Raw genomic sequence first — 23,461 nt, 5'->3', positions numbered from 1 at the left:
GCCGCCTCCTGCACACCCCCCAGCGGGGATGTGCCCACAACCAAGGTACATGCCCTTGAGCGGAACCGAACTCGGGACTTTTCAGTCCGCAGGCCGATGCTCTATCCACTGAGCCAAACCGGTCTCCGCTGTTTTTATTCATTTTTAATTTTTTAAAAAAATATATATTTTATTTATTTTTTACAGAGAGGAAGAGAGAGGGACAGAGAGTTAGAAACATCGATGAGAGAATCATCGATCAGCTGCCTCCTGCACACCCCCCAGCGGGGATGTGCCCGCAACCAAGGTACATGCCCCTGACAGGAATGGAACCTGGGACCTTTCAGTTCATGGTCTGATGCTCTATCCACTGAGCCAAACTGGTCTCGGCTGTTTTTATTGGTTTTAGAGAAAGAGGAAAAGAGAGAGAGAGAGAGAGAGAGAGAGAGTAATGAGAGAGAATCCATCAAGTGGCCACCTGCTTTATGCCCCCTACTAAGGGTTGAGCCCAGAACCTGGGTATGTGCGCCAGCCTGGAACCAAACCTCAGCCTCTTGGTCCTTGGATCAATGCTCAACCACTGAGCCACCATGGCCGGACAGTGTTTTTCTCTCTTGCGAGGGCTTTCTCTGGTTTTGGTATCAGGATAAGACTGGACTCATAAAGTGAGTTGGGAAGTGTCCCTCTTCTCTTTATGATAAGGAGCTGAAACCGATTTGGCTCAGTGGATAGATTCTGGTCAAGGGCATGTACCTTGGTTCTGGGCACGTCCCCAGTTGGGGGTGTGCAGGAGGAAGCTGGTGGATGTTTCTCTCTCCGCGATGTTTCTAACTCTCTATCCCTCTCCCTTCCTCTCTGTAAAAAATCAATAAAATGTATTTAAAAAAAAAAAGAAAAAAAAGAAGAGAAATTCTAGGGATGTTTCTAAAGGCTTCGATGATACCAAGTTCCTCGTTGTAGATGGTGCAAGGTTCCCTGTGCTGGATACAAAGATGGTTTCTCCTTTTGCTCCTGTTCTTATTTGCTGAGAGGCTGCTTGTTTGCACCAACTAAAACCAACCATTGGCACCGCAGAGTGAACACAACTCAGAAGTGATATGCCATCTGTTCTGCCCTGGCTGCCTCAGGCTTACCAGCACTGCTCATGTCAAAAGGTCACCCGTAGCCCAGCCTGTGTGGTTCAGTGGTTGAGCACTGACCCAGGAACTATGAGGTCACCAGTTCAATTTACAGTCAGAGCACATGCCCAGATTGCAGGCTCGACCCCTAGTAGGAGGCACTGAGGAAGCAGCTAATCGATGATGTTTCTCTCTCATCGATGTTTTTTCTTTCTTTCTTTCAGATTAAAAAATATATATTTTATTGATTTTTTACAGAAAGGAAGAGAGAGGGATAGAGAGTTAGAAACATCGATGAGAGAGAATCGTTGATCAGCTGCCTCTTGCACATCCCCTTCTGGGGATGTGCCCGCAACCATGGATGTTAACCTTGATCACGTGGTTCATGGGGCGCCTGCCAGGATTTTCCAATGTAAACTCACCCCTTTGTAATTACTCAGATCCTGAGACTGTGCAGATACCCTGTTTCTGCTTAAACTTCTGCCTAGGCCCTTACTTCCTCCGTTTGAGTTAAGTTTTACTGTCTCGAGGAGCAGAAAGGCCAGGCTGACGGCAGGGGAAGGATGGTGAGAGAGAGCGGATAGGCTGTGGCTAGTTCCCCTAAGAATGGAATAAATGCGGGGCCGTGCAGTCAGGCGCCCGGGGCCGCCCGTTGCCCTGGAGACGGGGTCCTTCCCTCCGCTGTTTCGCCAGCGCGTGGCGCCAGCCCGCGCCCAATGAGCGGCTGCGCGGTGGCCGGAGGCGGGGCGGCGGCGCGCGCGCGGCCTGCAGCTCCGCTCGGTCTCTGCCATGGAGGTCCCTGCCTCCCGGCTGCTCGTGCTTCTCCTGCTCGGGGCCTGCGCCCCCGCGCCCGGTCGCGCCTCTCCCGAAGCGCCGCCGCTGGTCAACGAGGACGTGAAGCGCACGGTGGACCTGAGCAGCCATCTGGCCAAGGTGACGGCCGAGGTGGTCCTGGCGCACCCGGGCGGCGGCTCCACGGCCCGCGCCACCTCCTTCCTGCTGGCCCTGGAGCCGGAGCTCGAGGCCCGGCTGGCGCACCTCGGCGCGCAGGTGAGCGGGGCGGGCCCTCGGCCCTCGGAGCATCGGTCGGTGGACTCCGCGCTGCTCTCGGCCTCGGGAGAAGCGGGCCCGGGCGTGGGGGGCGGTGGCGCCGGGCGACGGACACGTCAGCGTTAGCCCGCCCGGCGGCGCGGCCCGCGGCCCGCTCTGCGGCCTCCCCTCGGCGGCCCCCGCGGCCGGCGCCGGGGAGCGCGGGCCGGGCGACCCCCCTCGCCGGTCAGACACAGACTGCAGCCCCGGGGGAGGGCATGTTCGGCTGCCGCTGCGCACCGGACCGGCTCTGCGATCCTCACGACCCAGCGCCGGAGTCCGATCGGAGGACGAATGAATGAGTTAAAATTTTATTTCTTTAGTTCAGTATCTGGCTCTAGGTGGGCAGGGCTTCTTTCTAGATACCATTGAATACAACCAGAAAAGTCAGGGGTAGGTTCCGTGTTTAACTTCGTAATCGTTTGAAACCGTTGTTAATGTGACACGCTTCATAAGGTTGCTGTTGAACGCTTTTTAATTAAAATTTTATTCTTAAGTTTTTAAAAAATATTTTACTTATTTTTTACAGAGAGGAAGAGAAAGGGTTAGAGAGTTAGAAACATCGATGAGAGAGAATCATCGATCAGCTGCCTCCTGCACACACACACACACACACCCCTACACCCCCACTGGGGATGTGCCCGCAACCGAGGTACTTGCCCTTGACCGGAATCTAACCCGGGACCCTTCAGTCCTCTGAGCCAAACCGGTTTTGGCAAGTTTTAAAAATCATGCAAATACTGTAAGCCCATTTAAACTGTACAGAAAGGCAAAATCCAGTTCTCTACCTTCCCTTTCTGGTTCCCATTCACACTTCCAGTTCACAAGTCTGCTTGTGTACTTCCAGGTATTTCACCATACACTTTTAAGACTCTCAAGGAAAGGAAATGCTGGCTTTGGGGATATACAGCTACAGAGCTTTTTTTTTTTTTAAAGATTAAAAAAAAATCCTCATCCGAGGATATGTTTATTAATTTTAGACAGAGAGGAAGGGGGTGGGGAGGGCAGAGAATGAGAAAGAGAGAAACGTCAATGAGAGAGACATGGATTGGTTGCCTCCTGCAGGTGCCCTGACGGGACCAAACCTGAAACCTTCCATGTATGGGAGAATGCTCCAACCAACTGAGCCACAATGGCCAGGGCCGGAGCTTTGCTTTTTATTGCTGTTTTCATTAGACAGCAGCAATCCATTAAGTGATTACCCAGTTATTAAGAGTCATTACGGAATCATATTTCTTCTAAGCACACCTTACTTTCTGACTGAATCTGGAGCTATAAACTGGACTTTATGGAGGTTATACTTTTTTTTTTTTTTTTTTTTTTTTTAATATATTATTGATTTTTCACAGAGAGGAAGTGAGAAGGACAGATAGTTAGAAACATCGATGAGAGAGATACATCAATCAGCTGCCTCTTGCACACCCCCTACTGGGGATGTGCCCGCAACCCATGTACATGCCCTTGACTGGAATCGAACCCGGGACCCTTTAGTCCGCAAGCCAACGCTCTATCCACTGAGCCAAACCAGTATTGGCATGGAGATTATACTGCTGAAACGACGACTCCTATTCACATTGTCTATTGTGAGCATTTGCTCATTTCTACTCAGGTTTGTGGAAAGATAGGTTTACACTTCATTTAAATATGTGCTGCCACCTTTAAATTGTTACTGAAACCAGAATTCAATCTGTAAAACGTTCTGGTAGTTTGAATATTTTAGTGAACATTCTGAGGCTGTTGGTTAATTACTGACTCAAAATTTAGACGTCAAAAGACATAAAAAGGAATGACTTTTTTTTTTGTCTTTTTATAGGTGAAGGGAGAAGATGAGGAAGAGAACCATCTGGAAGTACGAGAAACAAAAATTAAGGGTAAAAGGTAAGCTAATAGTCAGCATATCTATATCTGTATTTGCCTCTTGTTATAATTTATCCTGTCAGCATTAGAATCATAAGATAGAAGGATTGCTTAGAAAGTACCTGGCATATTAAAAGCTGCTTCAATTAATATAGTGTGTGGTAGCAAGCAACAGACTCTAACATATTTTGATATGCTTTCTGATAACTTGCTAAAATTAGATTCCCCTAACAGTGGCAGTTTATTTTACAAGAGGAAAGCAGTTGTTTTCTATCCCAGGTCTCTCATCTGTGTAGCCCTACGGATCCCGATCCAATAGATGAGAACTCCAAGCTGTATGTCTCAGCACATATCCTCTCATCAATGGCTAGCTACTATCCTGTTTTCCAGGGCAGGCAGCACCCTCACTTTCAAGACTTCAGGGCATGGAAAGTGATGCCTCTTTGCAGGAAGTAGACTGAGCTATTTAAATGCTGGGGTTGGCCTAGTTCTCAGCTTTAACTTCAGGGGACTGGCACTTATTAGTTATTTATATTAAAACATTTTATTAAGGAGCCTGCAACCAAGTTTCGTGCTCTTGACCAGAATCGAACCCAGGACCCTTCAGTCTGAAGGGTTGACAATCTAACCATTGAGAACCGACTAAGAGGATACTTTACTTTTTAAAATATATTTTTATTGACTTCAGAGAAGAAGGGAGAGGGAGAGAAACATCAATGATGAGAATCATTGATTGGCTGCCTTCTGCATTCCCCCTACTGGGGATTGAGCCCACAACCCAGGCATGTACCCTTGACCAGAATCAAACCTGGGACCTTTCAGTCTGCAGGCCGATGCTCTATCCACTGAGAAAACTGGCTAGTGCAATTTTTATTGATTTTTAGAGAGAGAGGAAGAAAGAGAAACATTGATGTGTGAGAAAGACATCAATTGGGAGTTATATGCTCTGACTAGAGAATCCCCAAACCTGGGTATGTGTCCTGAACAAGAATTGAACCTGTGACCCTGCATTGCACAGGATGACACTTCAATCAACTGAGACACACTGGCCAGAATGAGGATTTATTTTTTTTCATTGCTTTTAGAGAGAGAGAGAAAAACATCCATTGGTTGCCTCCTGTATATGCCCTGACTAGGGTTCAAACCCTAAACCCAGGTTATGTGCCCTAACTAGGAATTGAACCCGTAAACTTTTGGTGTATGGGACTATTCTTTAACTAACGGGGCCAGCCTGCCAGGGCAAGAAAAAAAATCTTGGGCTATCTTCTATATATATAAAAGCCTAAGCGACCAGTTGACTGGTCTCTGACACACACTGACCACCAAGTGGCAGATGCTCAATGCAGGAGCTACCCCTTGTGGCCAGTGCGCTCCCACAGCGGGAGTGCTGTTCAGCTAACCAATGGGCGCCAGACACTGGGCTCATGGCTGGTGAGAGCAGCTGTAGCCGTGTGAGCCTCTCCCACCTCTGTGGCAGCGCAATATTAATAGAGGCGGGAAATTAGGATCATGAATGGTATTAGATATTGGATATTTTGAATTGCTTGTGGGGTAGTCAGTGGAATTGTCTAGTAATGAACATTTGAAAATTTGAGTTTAGATCTCAGGACAGAATGGGACAAGAAGCAGAATTGAGACTTGAAACCAAGAATTGGTTAAGACTGTTTCTAGAGAAGGTATAGGGCTTATTATATTTTGAGTAGGTACTTTAGAGTAGTGCTATGAAGTATAAAGATGTGCCTGGTGAAGACCTTTAAGGACTCTAAATACCATGGCAGCATGTTAAAAAGTCTTCAGTTTTCCACAAATGGTTTCTGGGTCTGTAAGGAATTGGTCTCATAGCATAATAAACTCATTACTTTTTTGAGTTAATTCTCTATATGAATTATAGTAGTTTTCAGGCATCTCTTTTTCTTTAAAATGCTAACAGCTTTATTTCCTTCTGGTTATGAGAGTATAAGCTCATTATGAAACAAATTGGAAAAACAACAAAATGAAGCTTATCTTCCTATCCTGAGACGGTTACCATTAAACATTGTGTGGAACATTCATTGAGACATTTTCTTCACATACATTTGTATGTGTGTATGTTTTTAAAAGGAATCACGCTGTTTCTTTTTCTTTTTAAAAAAATATATTTTATTGAGTTTTTACAGAGGAAGGGTGAGGGATAGAGAAATGCTCCATCCACCGAGCCAAACCTGTTTCAGCAACACACTGTTTCTTTTGTAAACTAATTTGTTATTTACATTGTACATGGATATATTTAATATAGATCTAAGTATCTTCTTTAGTGGCTGCCAATATCCTATTGTGTGGCCCTCTACTAGAATTTTTAAAACTGTTATTCTATTGTTGGACATTTATGTTGTTTTATACTCTTTTACTATTATAAACAATCTTGAGATGAATATCCAGATATTTATCTTAAAAGGTTTTAATTAATAGGTTAAAGGTGATGTCTTAAATATAACTGCTTTTATCTTTTTGTTGTTATTTTCTCTCATTATTATCTAAAGTTTTACATGTCTCCTTTTCCCCAATGATCCCCTCTCCTCCAGTCATTCCCAGTCAGGGCAAGCCCCTACTGCCCCAGTGTCTGTGTCCATTGGTTATGCTAATATGCATGCATACAAGTCCTTTGGTTGCTCTCTAACTCCTTCCTGCCCCATTTGTCTCTTTATCTATTCTTGTTCATCAAATTATGCTAATCAGCTTAACAATAACCCACAACCTTCGGACCAACTTGTTCATCAAATTATGTTGATCATTATATCCTACATATGAGTGAGATCATGTGGTATTTATCTTTCTCCAACTGGCTTATTTTGTGCTTTTATCTTGGGTACAAAATTTTGCTGTGACTGAGTTCCTAGCTGTTTTTAATTTCCTTAATTCTCTTGCCTCATTTTTCCTGCAGTGGTAGATTCTTCATGGTCAAGTTACCAGTTGCTCTTGATCCTGGGATGAAGATTTCAGTTATTTTGGAAACAGTCTATACACATGTGCTTCAGCCATATCCAACCCAGATCACTCAATCAGAGAAACAGTTTGTGGTGTTTGAGGGCAACCATTATTTCTACTCCCCCTATCCCACAAAGACACAAACTATGCGTGTGAAGCTTGCCTCTCGAAATGTGGAGAGCTACACCAAGTTGGGAAACCCCACGCGATCTGAGGACCTCCTGGATTATGGACCTTTCAGAGATATCCCTGCCTATAGTCAGGTAGGCTCAAAGGAGTCTTATTCATCCCTGTCTACTTCAGAGGGCTTCTAGAGCGGCAACTAGTTAGTTGATAGATTGGGTGGTGTAGGGTAGGTGGAAATCCAAGATCAGTTTTTTACCCTGCTGTGGAATGACTCCATGGGGTCATTGTTCTTTTGGGAGTACAGATAAAGGCTGTGAGTTTAGGAAGAATTTTATTTGTTTATTATTAAAAAAATGTTATGGTTGAAAGTATATATATGTCCTAGGAACACTTTTTAAAGCAGATAGCATTTGGAGAGTTGGAGTAGAAGTTGGGGGAGAAGGAAACAAGGCATTCTAGGCTGAGGCAATAACAAGGTCAAAGGCCCTAGTTGGTTTGGCTCAGTGGTTAGAGTGTCAGCCTGCAGATTGAAGGATCCCAGGTTTGATAATCGGTCAAGGGTACATGCCTGGGTAGCAGGATTAATTCCCAGTAAGGGGCATGCAGGAGGCAGCCAATCAATGATTCTCTCTCCTCCTTGATATTTCTCTCTCTCTCTCTCCCTCTCTCTCTCTCTCTCTCTCTTTCTCTCTGAAATCAATAAAAATATATATTAAAAAAAAAAAAAAAGGAAAAAAGAACAGAGGCCTGAGGATAAGAACACAAATAGGAACCCTGGCTGGGTGACTCGGTTGGAATGTCACATACACCAAAAGGTTGTGGGTTTGATTTCCAGTCAGGGCACATACCTAGGTTGTGGGTTCAACCCCTGGTCAGGGTGCATACAGGAGGCAGCTGATCGATGTTGCGCATGCTCGTGTGCGCGCTCTCCCTCTCTCCCTCTCTCCCTCTCTCCCTCCCTCCCTCCCTCCCTCCCTCCCTTCCTTCCTCCCTCCCTCCCTTCCTTCCTCCCTCCCTCCCTCCCTCCCTCCCTCCCTCCCTCCCTCCCTCTCTCTCCCTCTCTCCCTCTCTCCCTCTCTCCCTCTCTCTCTCCCTCTCTCCCTCCCTCCCTCCCTCCCTCCCTCCCTCTCTCCCTCCCTCTCTCTCTCCCTCTCTCTCCCTCTCTCCCTCTCTCCCTCTCCCCCTCTCCTCTCCTCTCCCTCTCTCTCCCCGCCCCTTTTCCTTTCTCTAAACATATACTCTTATGAGGATTGAAAAAAAAAAAAAGAGATGGGAAAATATGTGGTATGTTGTCTAGTGTGGCTGGAGTAGCTGCTGTGGGTAGTAAAGCTGGCTCCATTACTGAGCCCTGGTTGGGCCTTAAAGGTAGAAGGAGCAATTAAGTCTTAAAATAAGATTTTGTTATGGAAAATTTCAAACATATGTAAAAGTATAGAGAATATTATAACAAACTCCCGTACACCCATCACTTAGATTCAGTGGTTATTAAGATAATCAGCACACTTGCTTTTGCTGTCCTTTTCCCCCCCTGTGATAATTTAAAGCAAATCTTAGGAATTACATCATTTCACCCTGTTTTCTTTCTATTTTTTCCCCCTCTGTTTTCTCTTTCAAATTCCATTTAACATATAGTTAGGGCTATATGTTCATTTTGGGTTGTTTATAACTTTTAAGAATGCTTTCTATAGATTTAATTTTTTTAAAGTTAAAATTCTTACATTTTCTTTTTTAATATATACATTTTAATTGGTTTCAGAGAGGAAGAGAGAGGGAAAGAGCGATAGAAACATCAAAGATGATCATTGATTGGCTGTATTTTGCAGGCTCCCTACCAGGGATTGAGCCTGCAATCTAGGCATATGCCTTGACTGGGAATCAAACTGGCTACCTCTTGGTTTCTGCGTTGACACTCAACTGCTGAGCCACATTGGTGGGGCTACATGCTAAATCTTTAATTAGACTCATGAAGAAGAAAAGAGAGAGGACCCAGATAAAATTAGAAATGAAAGAGAAGTATAAATGATTATAAGTAAATATTGTGAACAATTGTTTGCCAAGTTGAATAACCTGGAAGAAATGGATATATTTCTAGAAACATACTATCTTCCAAAAGAATGAATCCGTCAGAAACGGAAATCTGAATAGACTGATAACTATTAACAAAATTGAATCAGTAATAAGAATTATGTATTGTACTTAAAACTATTTTCACAAATTCAAGAGGAGGGAAGACTTCGAAGTTCATTTTATGAGGTCAGCATCACCCTGATTCCACAACCAGATAAAGATATTACAGAAAAACTAGAAATTATAGGCCAACATCCCTGATAAGCCTAGATGCAAATGTCTTAAAATATTAACAAACTGAATTTGGCAGTATATTAAAAAGATTGTGCCCATGATCAAATGGGATTTATTTCTGGGGATATAAGATTTGTTCAATATCTACAAATCAATTAACATTATACACCACATAAGCAGAATGAATGATGAAAACCATATCACATCAATATCACACAAAACAGCATTTTTACAGAATATGGCATCCATTTATGATAAAAACTTTCAGTAAAGTGTGAATAAAGGGAACATACCTCAACATAATAAAGGCCATATGTGACAAACCCACATCTTACATCATAATGATGAAAAGCTAAAAGCATTTTTTTAAAGATCAAGAGCAAGACATGGATGTCTGCTTTCCCCACCTATATACATTGGAAGTCCTGGACTCAAAAAATTATAAGACATCAAAGAAAGAAATTGAAAAAGATAAAATTTAGTGGAAGCATAAACATGGTTGAGCTGTTTTAACATGGTTGAAATGTTCATACTACCTAAAGCAATGTATAGGTTCAGTGCAATTCCTATCAAAATACCAATGGTGTTTTTCACAGAACTGGAACAATTAATCTATGACAAAGGAGTCAAAATGTACAATTGGGTAAAGATAGTCTCTTTAACCCTTTGTACACCATAAGTGTCTATAGATGCAGCAGTGGACCTTTTATTGGTTTCTCTTTTGGACACATGGCAGTTAACTGAAAAACAATCTGTAACAAATGATCAGAGGACCTGAAGAGACATTTCTCCAAATAAGACATACAGTTGGCCAGTAGACATATGAAAGTATGCTCAACATCACTAATCAGAGAAATGTAAATTAAAACCACAATGAGGTATTACCTTAGACCTGTCAGAATGGCTATTGTTAATAAATTAACTAAGTTGTGGTGAAGATGTAGAGAAAGAAAACCTTCATGCTTTTTGGTCTAATTGCAAATTGGTGCAGCCAGTATAAAAAACAGTATGGATGTTCCTCAAAAAATTAAAGACAGAGCTACCATCTGACCCACTTCTAGGTATATGTCCAAAGAAATCCAAAACACTAATTTGAAAAGATGTTTGCATTCTTGTGTGCATTACAGCATTATTTACAATAGCCAAAATATGGAATTAACATGTCCATCTATTGACGGGTGGATAAAGAGAATGTGATACATACATGCAATGGAGTAGTTGGCCTTTTGAAACAATGAATCTAAACCATCTGTAACAACATGGATAGACCTAGAAGGTATTATGCTGGGTGGAATAAGCCAAAGAAAAATACCGTAGATACCATATGATTTTACTTATATGTGGAATCTAAAAAAATGAACAAACGGAACAGAGACAAACTCTGATGCAAAGAACAAACTAATGGTTGCCAGGTGAAAAGGGAAAGGAATTCAGAAGTATAAATTGGCAGTTACAAAATAGTCACTGGGATATAAAGTGCAGCATAGAGAACAGAAATAACTATGGTGTAGATTTATCATGGGATCACTTCATATGTTATATAAATGTCTAGTCACTGTACACCTGAAACTAATGTAGAATTGAGTGTTGGCTGTAATTGAAAAATGGAAAAATTAAAACTATAAGGAAAAAGTACAAATAATCTTTAATTCTGCTTCCTGTATGTGGTGTTCTTATGTATTACATTTCAGAATCTTTTTTTTTTTTACATAGTTGCTGTAAGTAAAGACATTTTTTTTTTTTATAAACAAGTGATATTTGTGTTAGAACTTAGAAGAATTTTGTATATCCTATTTTTCTACATTATGAATATTTCTATATAGTATTAAAAATTCTTAGTAAATTTTTTTAAATGTTGCATACATTAGATATATTATAATTTAATCATTCTGTTGCTTATATGTAGCTTCTAATCAGTTTGATTTGAACTTTGAATTGTTTTCTTCTTCTACAGGATACTTTTAAAGTACATTATGAGAACAACAGCCCTTTTCTTACTATCACCAGCATGACCCGAGTCATCGAGGTCTCTCACTGGGGTAATATTGCTGTGGAAGAAAATGTGGACTTGAAGCACACAGGGGCTGTGCTTAAGGGACCTTTTTCACGCTATGATTACCAGAGGCAACCCGATAGTGGTATATCCTCCATCCGTTCTTTTAAGGTATGGAGTGTTAAGCTTGGACATTGGTAGAAACTATGACTTTATTATATTTGTTCTTTTGTTTACTTTTTATTTTTTTAATTTTTAATTTTTTAAAATATATTTTATTGAATTTTTTTACAGAGTGGAAGAGAGGGGGATAGAGTTAGAAACATCGATGAGAGAGAGTCATCAATCAGCTGCCTCTTGCACACCCCCTACTGGGGATGTGCCTGCAACCAAGGTACATGCCCTTGACCGGAATCGAACCCGGGACCTTTCAGTTTCCAGGCCGACGCTCTATCCACTGAGCCAAACCGGTTTCGGCTCGTTTACTTTTTAAAGTAGCTAAATATGGGCAGTTGTTTAAGATTAATTGCTGTTTATGTGGTTGGGTGACAGGGTTAGAACCAAGAGGAAGAATCCTTAAAAAAATACCCTCATTACCTTAGCCTGTTGGCTCAGTGGATAGAATATCAGTCCATGGACTAAAAGGTCCTGGGTACGATTTCTGTCAACCCTTGCCTGGGTTATGGGCTTGACTCCTAGTACGGGCGTGCAGGAGGTAGCCAATCAATGATTCTCTTACCATTGATATTTCTATCTCTTTTTCCCCTCTCCCTTCATCTCTGAAATACAATTTAAAAAAATGTGTATATGTATACATATATATAAGAAAAATATATACATATACAAGGAAAAATATACTATTCACATATGCATATAAAAAGGCCCTCATTTATATAACTAGATCATTTTTTTAAAAGAAAACTTAAATAATAGAAAAAGGAAAAATAATACCACCCTTCATAATTAAAATTGCTGACATTTTAATATTTTTTCTTTTACACTTCTAAGAAAAGCAATTGATCATACTTTATATATATAGTTTATCTTTTTTGCCTTATAAATGAAATCTTATAAGCATTTTCATGTGTACTTACATATTATAGAAGGGTTTGCTGTATGAAAAATATATTACATTTTCCCCCCTGATTATCAAAGTATACTTCCAGATTTGGAAGCTACAATAAAGAATATATATTATGTGGAGAAAACCTTTCTATAACCTTGTCTGTCACCTAGTTATTTGATGTCATTTCTTCCATCTTTAGTTTCCCTCTGTAAAATAACTTTCAGATTGTTTTTACCTTTGTTCTTATTTGCAAAGGTAATTATGATTCTCTTTATTATTTACTTGTAGAAGAATTTGGCTATCGACCTTTTTGAGAAGTAGATTTGATATCTAGACATTCTGAAGCCTTGGGGGAAAAGTTAGCCTCTAGATTGTTTACAGTTCGGGGATTAATTTAATCGAGTAGTACTAGGATGAAGATTTTGGTGCAGAAAGTATTTTCTCTATTTAGATTAATTCCTCTGAAAAATGTATGTTCATTTTCTTGCAGACCATTCTTCCTGCTGCTGCCCAGGATGTTTATTACCGGGATGAGATTGGCAATGTTTCCACCAGCCACCTCCTTATTTTAGATGACTCTGTAGAGATGGAAATCCGGCCTCGTTTCCCTCTTTTTGGAGGGTGGAAGACCCATTACATCGTTGGCTACAACCTCCCAAGCTATGAGTACCTCTATAATTTGGGTCAGTCTTAGTAAGGGAGTAGAAAATGGAGACACCATCTTTTTCTTTAATTTCTTGCATTTATTATTTTAAAAAATGCATTTTTATTGATTTCGGAGAGGAAGGAAAAGAGACAGAGAGATAGAAATATCAATGATGAGAGAGAATTATTGATCCGCTGCCTCTTCTGTGGATCAAGCCCGCAACCTGAGCATGTGCCCTTGACTGGAATCGAACCTGGGACCCTCCAGTCTGCAGTCCAAAGCTCTATCCACTGAGCCAAACCAGCCAGGGCGTCTGGCAGTTATTATTTCACAATTGCCAGTTCTTCTAGATGGGGAGGAAGAATATTTTTTTTATCATTCTTAAAAAGGCTGAGGTATTATGCCTGGCCGGCATGGCTCAGTGGGGGTTGAATCTTTGCCAGTCTTCAGTATTTGGCATTTTCTCTTGAATCTTTTCTTCATTTAAAGCTTTTCTTCTGCCAAAGCCGGTTTGGCTCAGTGGTAGAGCTTCGGTCTGCGGACTGAAAGGTCCCAGGTTCGATTCCGGTCAAGGGCATGTCCATTGGTTGTGGGCACATCCCCGGTAGGGGGTGTGCAGGAGGCAGCTGGTCGATGTTTCTCTCTCATCGACGTTTCTGGCTCTTTATCTATCTCGCTTCCTCTCTGTAAAAAATCAATAAAATATATTAAAAAAATAAATAAATAAAGCTTTTCTTCTTGCCTTAGCTGGTTTGGCTCAGTGGAAAGAATGTCGGCCTGCAGACTGAGAGGTCCTGGGTTCGATTCTGGTCAGGGACACATGCCCAGGTTGTGGGCTCATCCCCAGTAGGGGGCGTGCAGGAGGCAGCCAATCAATGATTCTCATCATTGATGTTTCCTTCCTCTCTAAAATCAATAAAAATACATTAAAAAATAAAACTTCTTTTTACCTTTTTATTGTAAGGCATTATCTGTTTATTCATTCACATTCCTCCTAGGTTAGCCTTCATTTATAAAATGATTTTTTTCTCTTATTTCTAAAATTTTTTCTGAATTCTGAAACTTTTCTGAATTTTTTTCTGAATAAGTTTGATTTATATTGCTTTTTCATAACTTGTGTCATTTTCATAATACCTTTAGCTTGTTTGAAATAGTAGGAACAAATTTAATTGGTTTTGTGGGCGTGTCTTTTGGTATGCTTTCATTTTCTCTAGGGATTTTTTTTTTTGTAACTTAAATTATTTTTAATTATAGTTGACATAAGTTTTTAAAATATAGCAATATAAAAGGGGGAGTCTGATACTTTTCTGTTGCTCATTTAAAAAAAATTTTCTTTATTGATTTCAGAGAGAAAGGGAGGAGAGAGAGAGAAACATTCTCCTGCATGCCCCCTACTGGGGATTGAGCCTGCAACCCAGGCATGTGCCCTTGGCTGGAATCGAACCTGGGACCCTTCAGTCCTCAGGCTGACTCTATCCACTGAGCCAAGTCAGCTAGGGCTGTTGCTCTTTTTTTTTTTTTTTTTCTTTTAATATATTTTTATTGATCTTTTACAGAGAGGAAGGGAGAGGGATAGAGAGTTAGAAACATCTATCAGCTTCCTCCTACACAACAACTACTGGGGATGTGCCCACAACCAAGGTACATGCCCGTGACCGGAATTGAACCTGGGACTTTTCAGTCCGCAGGCCAACACTCTATCCACTGAGCCAAACCGGCTAGAGCCTGTTGCTCATTTTTAATGTGAACTTCTAGGAGGAATAATTGTAGCTGCCCAATTCTCTGTTGTTTTAGTGTAGTATTAAAAAATATGGTGGCTTGCTTTCTGAGCTGTCTCTGGCTTTGTTTTCCTAAAGCTCTGTTCCCATTATGCTTGCTTTTTATTCTACCCCAGTTTTTCATCCATGTAGGGTGCTGTCCTGGAAGGGGAGCTCTGGTGGACTTTCCAAAGTGCTCAGGGACTAGACTGCTCTAGACTTACAAATGTCCTGCGGCCCATTTTACTTGCCCGCTGTGCAGGGTGTAGGACTCTTGAGTTTTAGTTGCTCTTCTCCAGCTCGCCTGCCATTCTCTCAAGTGAACCTATTGTCTGTCAGGGGCTCTTCTTTTCTCAGGTCTATCAGTTGCCCTGTTGCTTCCTTCTGCTTTAGCATTTACAGACACTGATAATGTGTAGGTCGTGTGGCTGTTGGTGTTTTGTGGACTACACCCCCTTGTATTTTGGAGCTTTGGAGATGTCATATTACCTAGTTTTGTTTTGAACATGGTCCATGGGTTTTTTATTTTGTTATGTAGTGCTATGTCTTTATGTGGAAATTGGGGAAGATCCAAAATCTATGCTGCTACCACCATCTCTGTCTTCCAGAGTCTCCTAGTGCATTAACTTCAGATAGTATCTTTACTCCTCTCTGTGTAAGGTGGGATGTACTCCCCCTGTCTCCTGTCCTATTTTCTCAATTTTTCACATCATTGCATGTGTTTGCTTGATCCTTCAGGTGACCAATATGCACTGAAAATGAGGTTTGTGGACCATGTATTTGATGAGCAAGTGATAGATTCTCTGACCGTGAAGATCATCTTGCCCGAAGGAGCCAGGTGAGTGTGACTGCTCCTTTCCTCTGTTCCCATTTCTCTGGTGGTGCCCTTGGTTACTCAAAGACATTCTGTGTGGAGGAGGCAGTATATAGTTTAAAGTGCTCAGTATATAGTTTAAAATTGATTTTAGAGAGGAAGGGGGAGGGGAGAGAAAGAAAAAAACATCATTGATTTAAGAGAATCATTGATTGGCTGCCTCCCACACTGAGAATCGAGTCCACAACCCAGGCATGTGCCCTGACCGGAATCGAACTGTGACCTCCTGGTTTATAGCTCAACCACTGAGCCATGCCAGCTGGGTATCAGTATATAGCTTTGACAGAAGCCTACAGGGATCTTTTAACTGGAGTTTAAATAGAAAAGTTAGATTCAGATGAGGGAATAAGATTTATTTAGGAAATACTCCTCAAATACAGTGCTTTTGTGTGACAGGAGCAGTATCAAAGTCACCTTAGGAGGCCACCGTGATGGCCTGAATCTGATGGGATGATCTGCAATAGGAAATAACTCAGAGTCAGGACAGTCAGGCAGCCCTTGTGCTATGTTAATAGAATGAAGAAGAGCCCTGGCTGGTTTGACTCAGTGGATAGAGCATCAGCCTGCAGACTCAAGGGTCCTAGAGTCAGTTTCAGTCAAGGGCACATACCGGTGGCAGGCTCAATCCCCAGTAGGGGGCGTGCAGGAGGCAGCAAATTGATGATTCTCATCATTTTAAAAAAATATATTTTATTGATTTTTTATAGAGAGGAAGAGAGAGAGATAAAGAGCCAGAAACGTCAATGAGAGAGAAACATCGACCAGCCGCCTCCTGCACACCCCCCACTGGGGATGTGCCCACAACCAACGTACATGCCCTTGACTGGAATTGAACCCGGGACCTTTCAGTCTGCAGACCGACACTCTACCACTGAGCCAAACCGGTTTCGGTTGATTCTCATTGATATTTATCTCTCTCCCTCTCCCTTCCTCTCTAAAGTAAAAAAAAAAAAAAAAAAAAAAAGAATGAAGAAGGATAATGGAGCAGTGCCCCCATTTTATCCTGGGTTCTATAGACCAGGTTTAGAAAGGTGGGCATGGGAGGGAGAGGAGAGAATCTCAGATGGTGTATCAGGGTTCTATGGTTACAAGCTGTAGTAATTGGTCAATTTAAATGGAAAGGAATGAACTTGGAAGAGTAAGAGAAATCCTAAAATGACAGCATAGGCTGAGGAAAGCCAGAGCCAGAGCATCTCCAGGACTCCAGTTGGCTGAAACTGATGGACACACATGGGCACCTGCCCTTGGTGTGAGCGACAAATACCTGTTTGTCATTTTAATCTTGATTCATTTTAAAAGGAAACATCTACTTGGCCTCCTTCGGTTATTTGTCTACTCTGATCACCGGAAGGAGAGGCACCTTGATTGATCTTCCTGTGGAAGGCATTCAGTTGAGGAATGGGTAGTTCCTCCAGGTAAAACTAGAGTGCTGTTGACTGGGAGAAGGGAGAATGAGTCTGTGCAGGCAAAAGCAGGACATGTCCAGCTGTACCTTATAGCAAAGTTTCAGGCTGTGAAGAGACAACATTTGAAGAAACTTTTCAGGAGCCTCTTCAAGTCCCTGAGAGGCTCTTGTTGGGTAGAGTGCCCACAAAGTTCTGAGAGCTGTGTGACTCCAAGGGGTAGGCCAGTACTGGTGAGCCTTATGAGTGCAGGTTGCAGGGAGACAGACAGTTGTTGCCTCAGCAACATACTCAGGATTCTGACAGTGGGTCAGGTGGTCAGATGTTCCTGGTGCTGGAAGGGGAGCATAGTGGAGTGTGAACTTAATGACCTTGAAAGCCTCCTGGATTGAGCCTTGGAATTTTCCAATTTTAAATAAGCCTACTTTGTCAGTGCAGTTTGTCTGAGGCTATATTTTATTCCCATCTGCCTCCAGGAACATCCAGGTTGACAGTCCCTATGAAATCAGCCGTGCCCCAGATGAGCTGCACTACACCTACCTGGACACATTTGGCCGCCCTGTGATTGTTGCCTACAAAAAAAATCTGGTAGAACAGCACATTCAGGACATTGTGGTACGTGACTCCACTGTTCTGTCTCCCATGCCTCCATTCACAGAGAGTGGGTGGTGGGGGCCAGGTCTTACCCCTCTTTCCCTCCTTGGGCTGGAGTGGTTTGAACACAACATCCTCAGGGGGTAGGGCTGGGCAGGTGGGCTGGGCAGCCTGGATGATGGTTGGCTAGGGGAGCCCTTTGGCTCCCAGGTTTCCGAGTCCATGAAAGCCTGTCAAAGCCCATCTTCTTGCTTCTCCCCCCAGGTGCACTACACATTCAACAAGGTGCTCATGCTGCAGGAGCCCCTGCTGGTAGTGGCTGCTTTCTACATCTTGTTCTTCACAGTCATCATCTATGTCAGATTGGATTTTTCTATCACAAAGGTATCCTTGTGTTTTTCTTCTTGTCAGTTTGTCATGTTGCACCCTTGATAACGTGTTTCACTAGCCTTACTGAGCATTGGTCGTCACAATAGACCAAGGTAACTCCTTGTGGCCCAGAAGATTCTCTGCTGCCTGTGGCTTCTGCTAATCCTTTCTGTAAAGATACCTTGTTTTTGTAGCTGTGATCATGGAGCACGCACTGGTTGCTAATGGTGGGTGAGTACTGTGGGAACAGGGCAGCAGGCATAATGTGTACTTTTGAGGGCCCGAAAAGGCTACCTTGAGTAGGTGAGGTGCAGAAAAGGTGGGAAGGGCACTCAGCCAGAGAGAACAGTTTGTGGGACAGCAGAGAGGGCTCACGGACCTGTGGGTAGCAGAAGTGTAAATGTAAGCAAAAAAGTTGATCTAGCTGGTTCCATAAACCAGTAAGGCTGCCCAAGGCTCAAGGTAGTGCAGTTGGGTCAGCTGCTAACTTTGTTAAGCAAAAGGGTTGAGTCTAGGTTTTATTATGAAATAGCCCTATCTTTTAAGCTATAAAAATTGCTTTTGTTTTATTGATTTAAAAGAATTTCACATTTATAGAAACATTACAAGAAAGATAAAAATAACTCTTGTATACTCATCACCTAGACATAGCAGTTAACATTTGACCTCTATACATCATTATTTTTCCTGAACCCTTTGAGAAGTTTGCAGACATTTGTGCTCCTTGACCGTTGAACACTTAAGTGTGTATGCACCCTGAGAACCAAGGATATTATCTTAAATAACCACCATGTAACGATCAAATTCAGGACATGTAATTCAGTCCATGTTCAAATGCTGCTGACTATCCCAGTGATAACTTTTATAGCAATTATTTTTCATACTTCAGAATAATTATCATAGCTCCCTAGTCTCCTTTAATCTGGCACAGTTCCTTGGCCTTTCTTTGTCTTTAATGACCTTGACATATTTGAAGTTTTGAGACCTTTTGAAGTTTGTAGACTGTCCTTAGTTTACACTTACCTTATGTTTCTTCCTGATTAAATTCAGATTATGCATTTATGCATTTTTGGCAAGAACACTGTAAAGTGATGTTGCATTTGCAGTGTCTTATCAGGAGTTCCTAGTGTTGGTGATATTAACTCTTTTTAAATACATTTTTATTGATTTCAAAGAGGAAGGGAGACGAGGAGAGAGAGAGAGAGAAACATCACAGATGAAAGAGTATCACTGATTGACTGCCTCCTGCAGACCCCCTACTGGGGATCATGCTCACAACCAGGGCATGTGCCCTTGACTAGAATCAAACCTGGGACCCTTCAGTCCACAGGCAGACGTTTTATCCACAGAGCCAAACCAGCTAGGACTTTATTGATTTTTGGAGAGAGTGGAAGGGAAGGGGAGAGACGAAGAGAGAAACATCGATGTGGGAGAGACATTGATTGGTTGCTTCCAGCACGCACCTGACCAGAGGACCAGGGATTGAGCCTGCAACCGAGGTACATGATCCTGGGCCAGAATCGAACCTGGGACCCTTCAGTCCATGGCTGACACTATGCACTGAGTCAAACCGGCTAGTTCTTCCTTGAAGTATTTTAAGGAGAGACATAATGAACATCCTGGAATCTTGCCCTTACCTGAGCTGAGATTTCTCTTTCCTCAGCACCTTATGTGTTTCATGGTGCACTCTGGCATTCGTATATTCGTTTGTCCGCCCTGCTGGACTTTGAAGTGAACATCTGTTTCATTTTCATGACCCCAGTCTTTCCCCTTGCTGAACTAACTGGCCCAGATTCAGTGTTAGTACAGGTTTGATTCTCTGACTTTCCAAGAAGATGGTGGCTTTTTTTGTTTACACAGCTGGTAGTGAGTGATCTTTGGGAGGTGAAGGTTGGAGTGGGTTCAGGCCTGGTTTCGTCTCATACTCTCTCTCCTCCAGGATCCGGCTGCGGAAGCCAAGATGAAGGTGGCTTGCATCACAGAGCAGGTCTTGACCCTGGTCAATAAGAGACTAGGTCTCTACCGTCACTTTGATGAGACTGTCAATAGGTTTAAGCAGTCCCGGGATATGTCCATCCTCAACAGCGGCAAGAAGAACCTGGAGACGGAACACAAAGCCTTGACCAGTGAGATTGCACTGCTGCAGTCCAGGCTGAAGACGGAGGGCTCTGACCTGTGCGATAAGGTGAGTGTTTGTCAGCACTAAGTCGCTTGGCTCGTTGCTAGATAGTTGTACCCCACTAACTAAAGCATCATATGGTGGCCCTGTCTGGGTCAGTCACCAGGCACTCTTGCTCACTGCTGGCTTATAGTGTGATACTCACCCAGTGGCATTGTTGATCCTTGTGGTGGGACAGGAAGTTTGGGTGTCTTGGATCTGAGCTGTGTGTGGAGAAAGCTCTGCTGGATTACATAGCACTGTCTATCCTCACGGCCAGTACTGACAGCAGCTGCTTCCTCCTTGGAAGCCAGACTGAACCACGTGAGGAGAACCAAGCTTAGAAGAAGGGGGTAAGTCCAGGCTCTGATTCAGACTTCGTAAACCTAGGCATGTTATCTCAAAACGAATGCTATTAGTATTACCTCATAGTGGTTGTGAATGTAAAGTAAGTTTGACATGCTTGATGTAAAGGGCTGAGAATCCTGCCTGGGATATGCTGTGTGAGTTCTTGTGGCTTATAAAGGAGGATGGGAACCCCCCCTCCCCCTGGAGGATCCTTTAGAGTTCCTGACCACACGCTCCATGTACCTCGCCCGAGCATTCTCCTTATCCTGTGCTGTCTTCTTTATAGCATCTACCATTTTCTGAAACTGTTTATGTATGTCTTAAGTATTTATAATATGTCAGCTTCTTGTGGGGCAGATGCCTTATCTGTCTTTAGTGCTTTTTCCAGAACCTAGAATCATGCCTAGCACTATGGCTCACTAAATATTTGTTGAATGTTGAGTGAATGTGGCTATAAAAGTGATCAGACTGACATCGAGTTGGTGATAACATGGGAGTCATTCAGACCTAATACTACATCCCTGCCAGTAGTCCTTTACCTATGTGAATTTCTGCACCTAATTTGATAAGCCAAAGGGAAGAGAATGAATGTTCCTTGAGTACCTATTATGTGCCTGGCACCGTGTTTAAGTGATTTTTACATATTTTCCCATTTATTTCTTGCAATTCTCTTCTGCAGCTAAGGCCCAGGGGTGATGAAGGGTTTTGTTCACAAAGGTCAGAGCTTAAAGGAACAGGGTTGCTGGGGAGTGTGAGGCTGGCATTTGAAGCCAAGCCTATCTCCCTTCATAGCCAGCCCCTGTGGCCTGGGAGTTCTGGGATCTGTAGGAATGGGAGGTGGTGGGCCTTGCTAAATGAGGGTGAGGGGACCACTCTCAAACCCTGCCCTGCTCTTGCCTTGGCCAGGTGAGCGAAATGCAGAAACTGGATGCACAGGTCAAGGAGCTGGTGCTGAAGTCAGCAGTGGAAGCTGATCGGCTGGTGGTTGGCAAGCTCAAGAAAGACACGTATATCGAGAACGAAAAGCTCATCTCAGGAAAGCGACAGGAGCTGGTCACCAAGATTGACCACATCATGGATGCTCTGTAGGTTCTGCCAGTTGTCTGCTGGGTGGGCCCAGGGTGCTGCACTTACAGATGGCAGGTGTGTGTGTGTATGTGTGGGTAGGGGGTGAACTTTGAGGCCAGTGAATGCTGGCATCTGTATTTTATAAAAGGCCTTCAAGGAAGAGAAGCCAAGCCTTGCCTTAGACAAAACAAGAAGCCTAGTTTTTTCCCCTAAACGGTTCCTTTAAAAACAAACAACTAAACACACACACACACACACACACACACCAAAAACTTAAATTCCATTAAAAATAAAATATCTTTGTGTTTTTGAACAAATAAATTTTTAATATTTGATTGGTTTTGTTTTATTCTAAAGCCTACGATATTCTTTTAAGCCTGTAAGCTCCTTGTTTTATGCCCTTCTAATTCCTGATGTTTGAGTATTTTGCAAGTGTATGCATGTTTTTTAAAATGTGCGAACAGAATAAAATAAAACAGGGACTGTGAAACATTTGTTTTGTCCTGTTGACAATCTCTCATAACTTAATAATGCTTTTATCAAGTGATTTTTATTCATTAAATAATGGACTTACTCCTTAGAGCAAGTGTGCATACAAGTATCTATCTATACATATAAAAGGCAAAGTGACCGACCTCTGACTGACTGACCGACTACCTAGTGCATATGATGTGCACTGGCAATTTAAAAATAAGTGCTGACTCCCACCTGCACGATACATGTAAAGCTCTTGCTGATGCCAATCACAAAGGTCAGATGTAAAGGGCTGAGAATTAAAAAAATATATATATATCTTATTGATTTTTCTTACAGAGAGGAAGGGAGAGAAATAGAGAGCTAGAAACGTCGATGAGAGAGAAACATCGACCAGCTGCTCTTGCACACCACTTACCGGGGATGTGCCCGCAACCAATGTACATGCCCTTGACTGGAATCGAACCTGGGACCTTTCAGTCTGCAGACGGATGCTCTACCGCTGAGCCAAACCAGCTTTGGCTGAGAATGTTTTGATCTGTCATTGTCAATTGTGAATTAGGTTGTTTTTTTGTTGACATTCAATGTGAACCACATTGCAATTTATTCATCGACCATCTGACCAACCAAGAGGCCAGTACATAATGCGCACTGGCAATTTAAAAATAAAGTACAGTGGCCACTTGGAGCACACCATTGTGCGATACATACAAAGCTCTCACTGGTGCCAATCGCATGTGTGTTTTAATTTTATAATACTACTAGAGGCCTGATGCATGAAATTTGTGCAGGGGCCTTGATCCCCACTGCCACTGCGTCTGCCATGGCCCCTGCCTGCTGTGGCTTTGTCCAGAAGGAAGGGCGACTGGTTTAATTAGCATATTATGCTTTTATTATTATAGATTATTATGGATATTACATATTTTGATGTGATTTTTTTGCAGTAACAAAATTACCGCACGAATCTTATCATTTTCCTTTCAATGTTCATGAATCTGCACTAGGCTAATAGTTGGTTAAATATTAGAACACTGAGGCCACAAAGGTGATTTGGCTTCATAAGATTGCAGAATAGCCCTGGCCAGTTTGGCTCAGTGGATAGAGCGTCGGCCTGCGGACTGAAGGGTCCTGGGTTCAATTTCAGTCAAGGGCATGTACCTTTGTTGCGACCACATCCCCAATGGGTGTGCAGGAGTTTGCTGATCGATGTTTCTCTCATTGGTGTTTCTAACTCTCTATCCCTCTCCCTTTCTCTCTGTAAAAAATCAATAAAATGT

General features: G+C 42.6%; 1 protein-coding gene across 1 annotated transcript; it reads left to right on the top strand.

The window, feature by feature from the left end:
• Positions 1–1,821: 1,821 nt before the first annotated feature.
• On the top strand, positions 1,822–22,202 carry RPN1 (ribophorin I). Its single transcript, XM_084886931.1, has 10 exons — positions 1,822–2,147; positions 4,000–4,064; positions 6,964–7,270; positions 11,389–11,598; positions 12,984–13,176; positions 15,635–15,734; positions 17,650–17,788; positions 18,032–18,151; positions 20,076–20,321; positions 21,549–22,202. Exons 1-10 carry the CDS (start codon positions 1,887–1,889, stop codon positions 21,729–21,731), a joined length of 1,824 nt encoding a protein of 607 aa, XP_084743057.1. The 5' UTR covers positions 1,822–1,886; the 3' UTR covers positions 21,732–22,202.
• The last annotated feature ends 1,259 nt before the right edge of the window (positions 22,203–23,461 follow it).

The sequence above is a fragment of the Pipistrellus hanaki genome (genome assembly GCF_964339955.1).
Source record: "Pipistrellus hanaki genome assembly, chromosome: 6".
Taxonomy (NCBI): Eukaryota; Metazoa; Chordata; class Mammalia; order Chiroptera; family Vespertilionidae; genus Pipistrellus; species Pipistrellus hanaki.
This window is presented reverse-complemented; position numbering and strand designations above follow the sequence as displayed.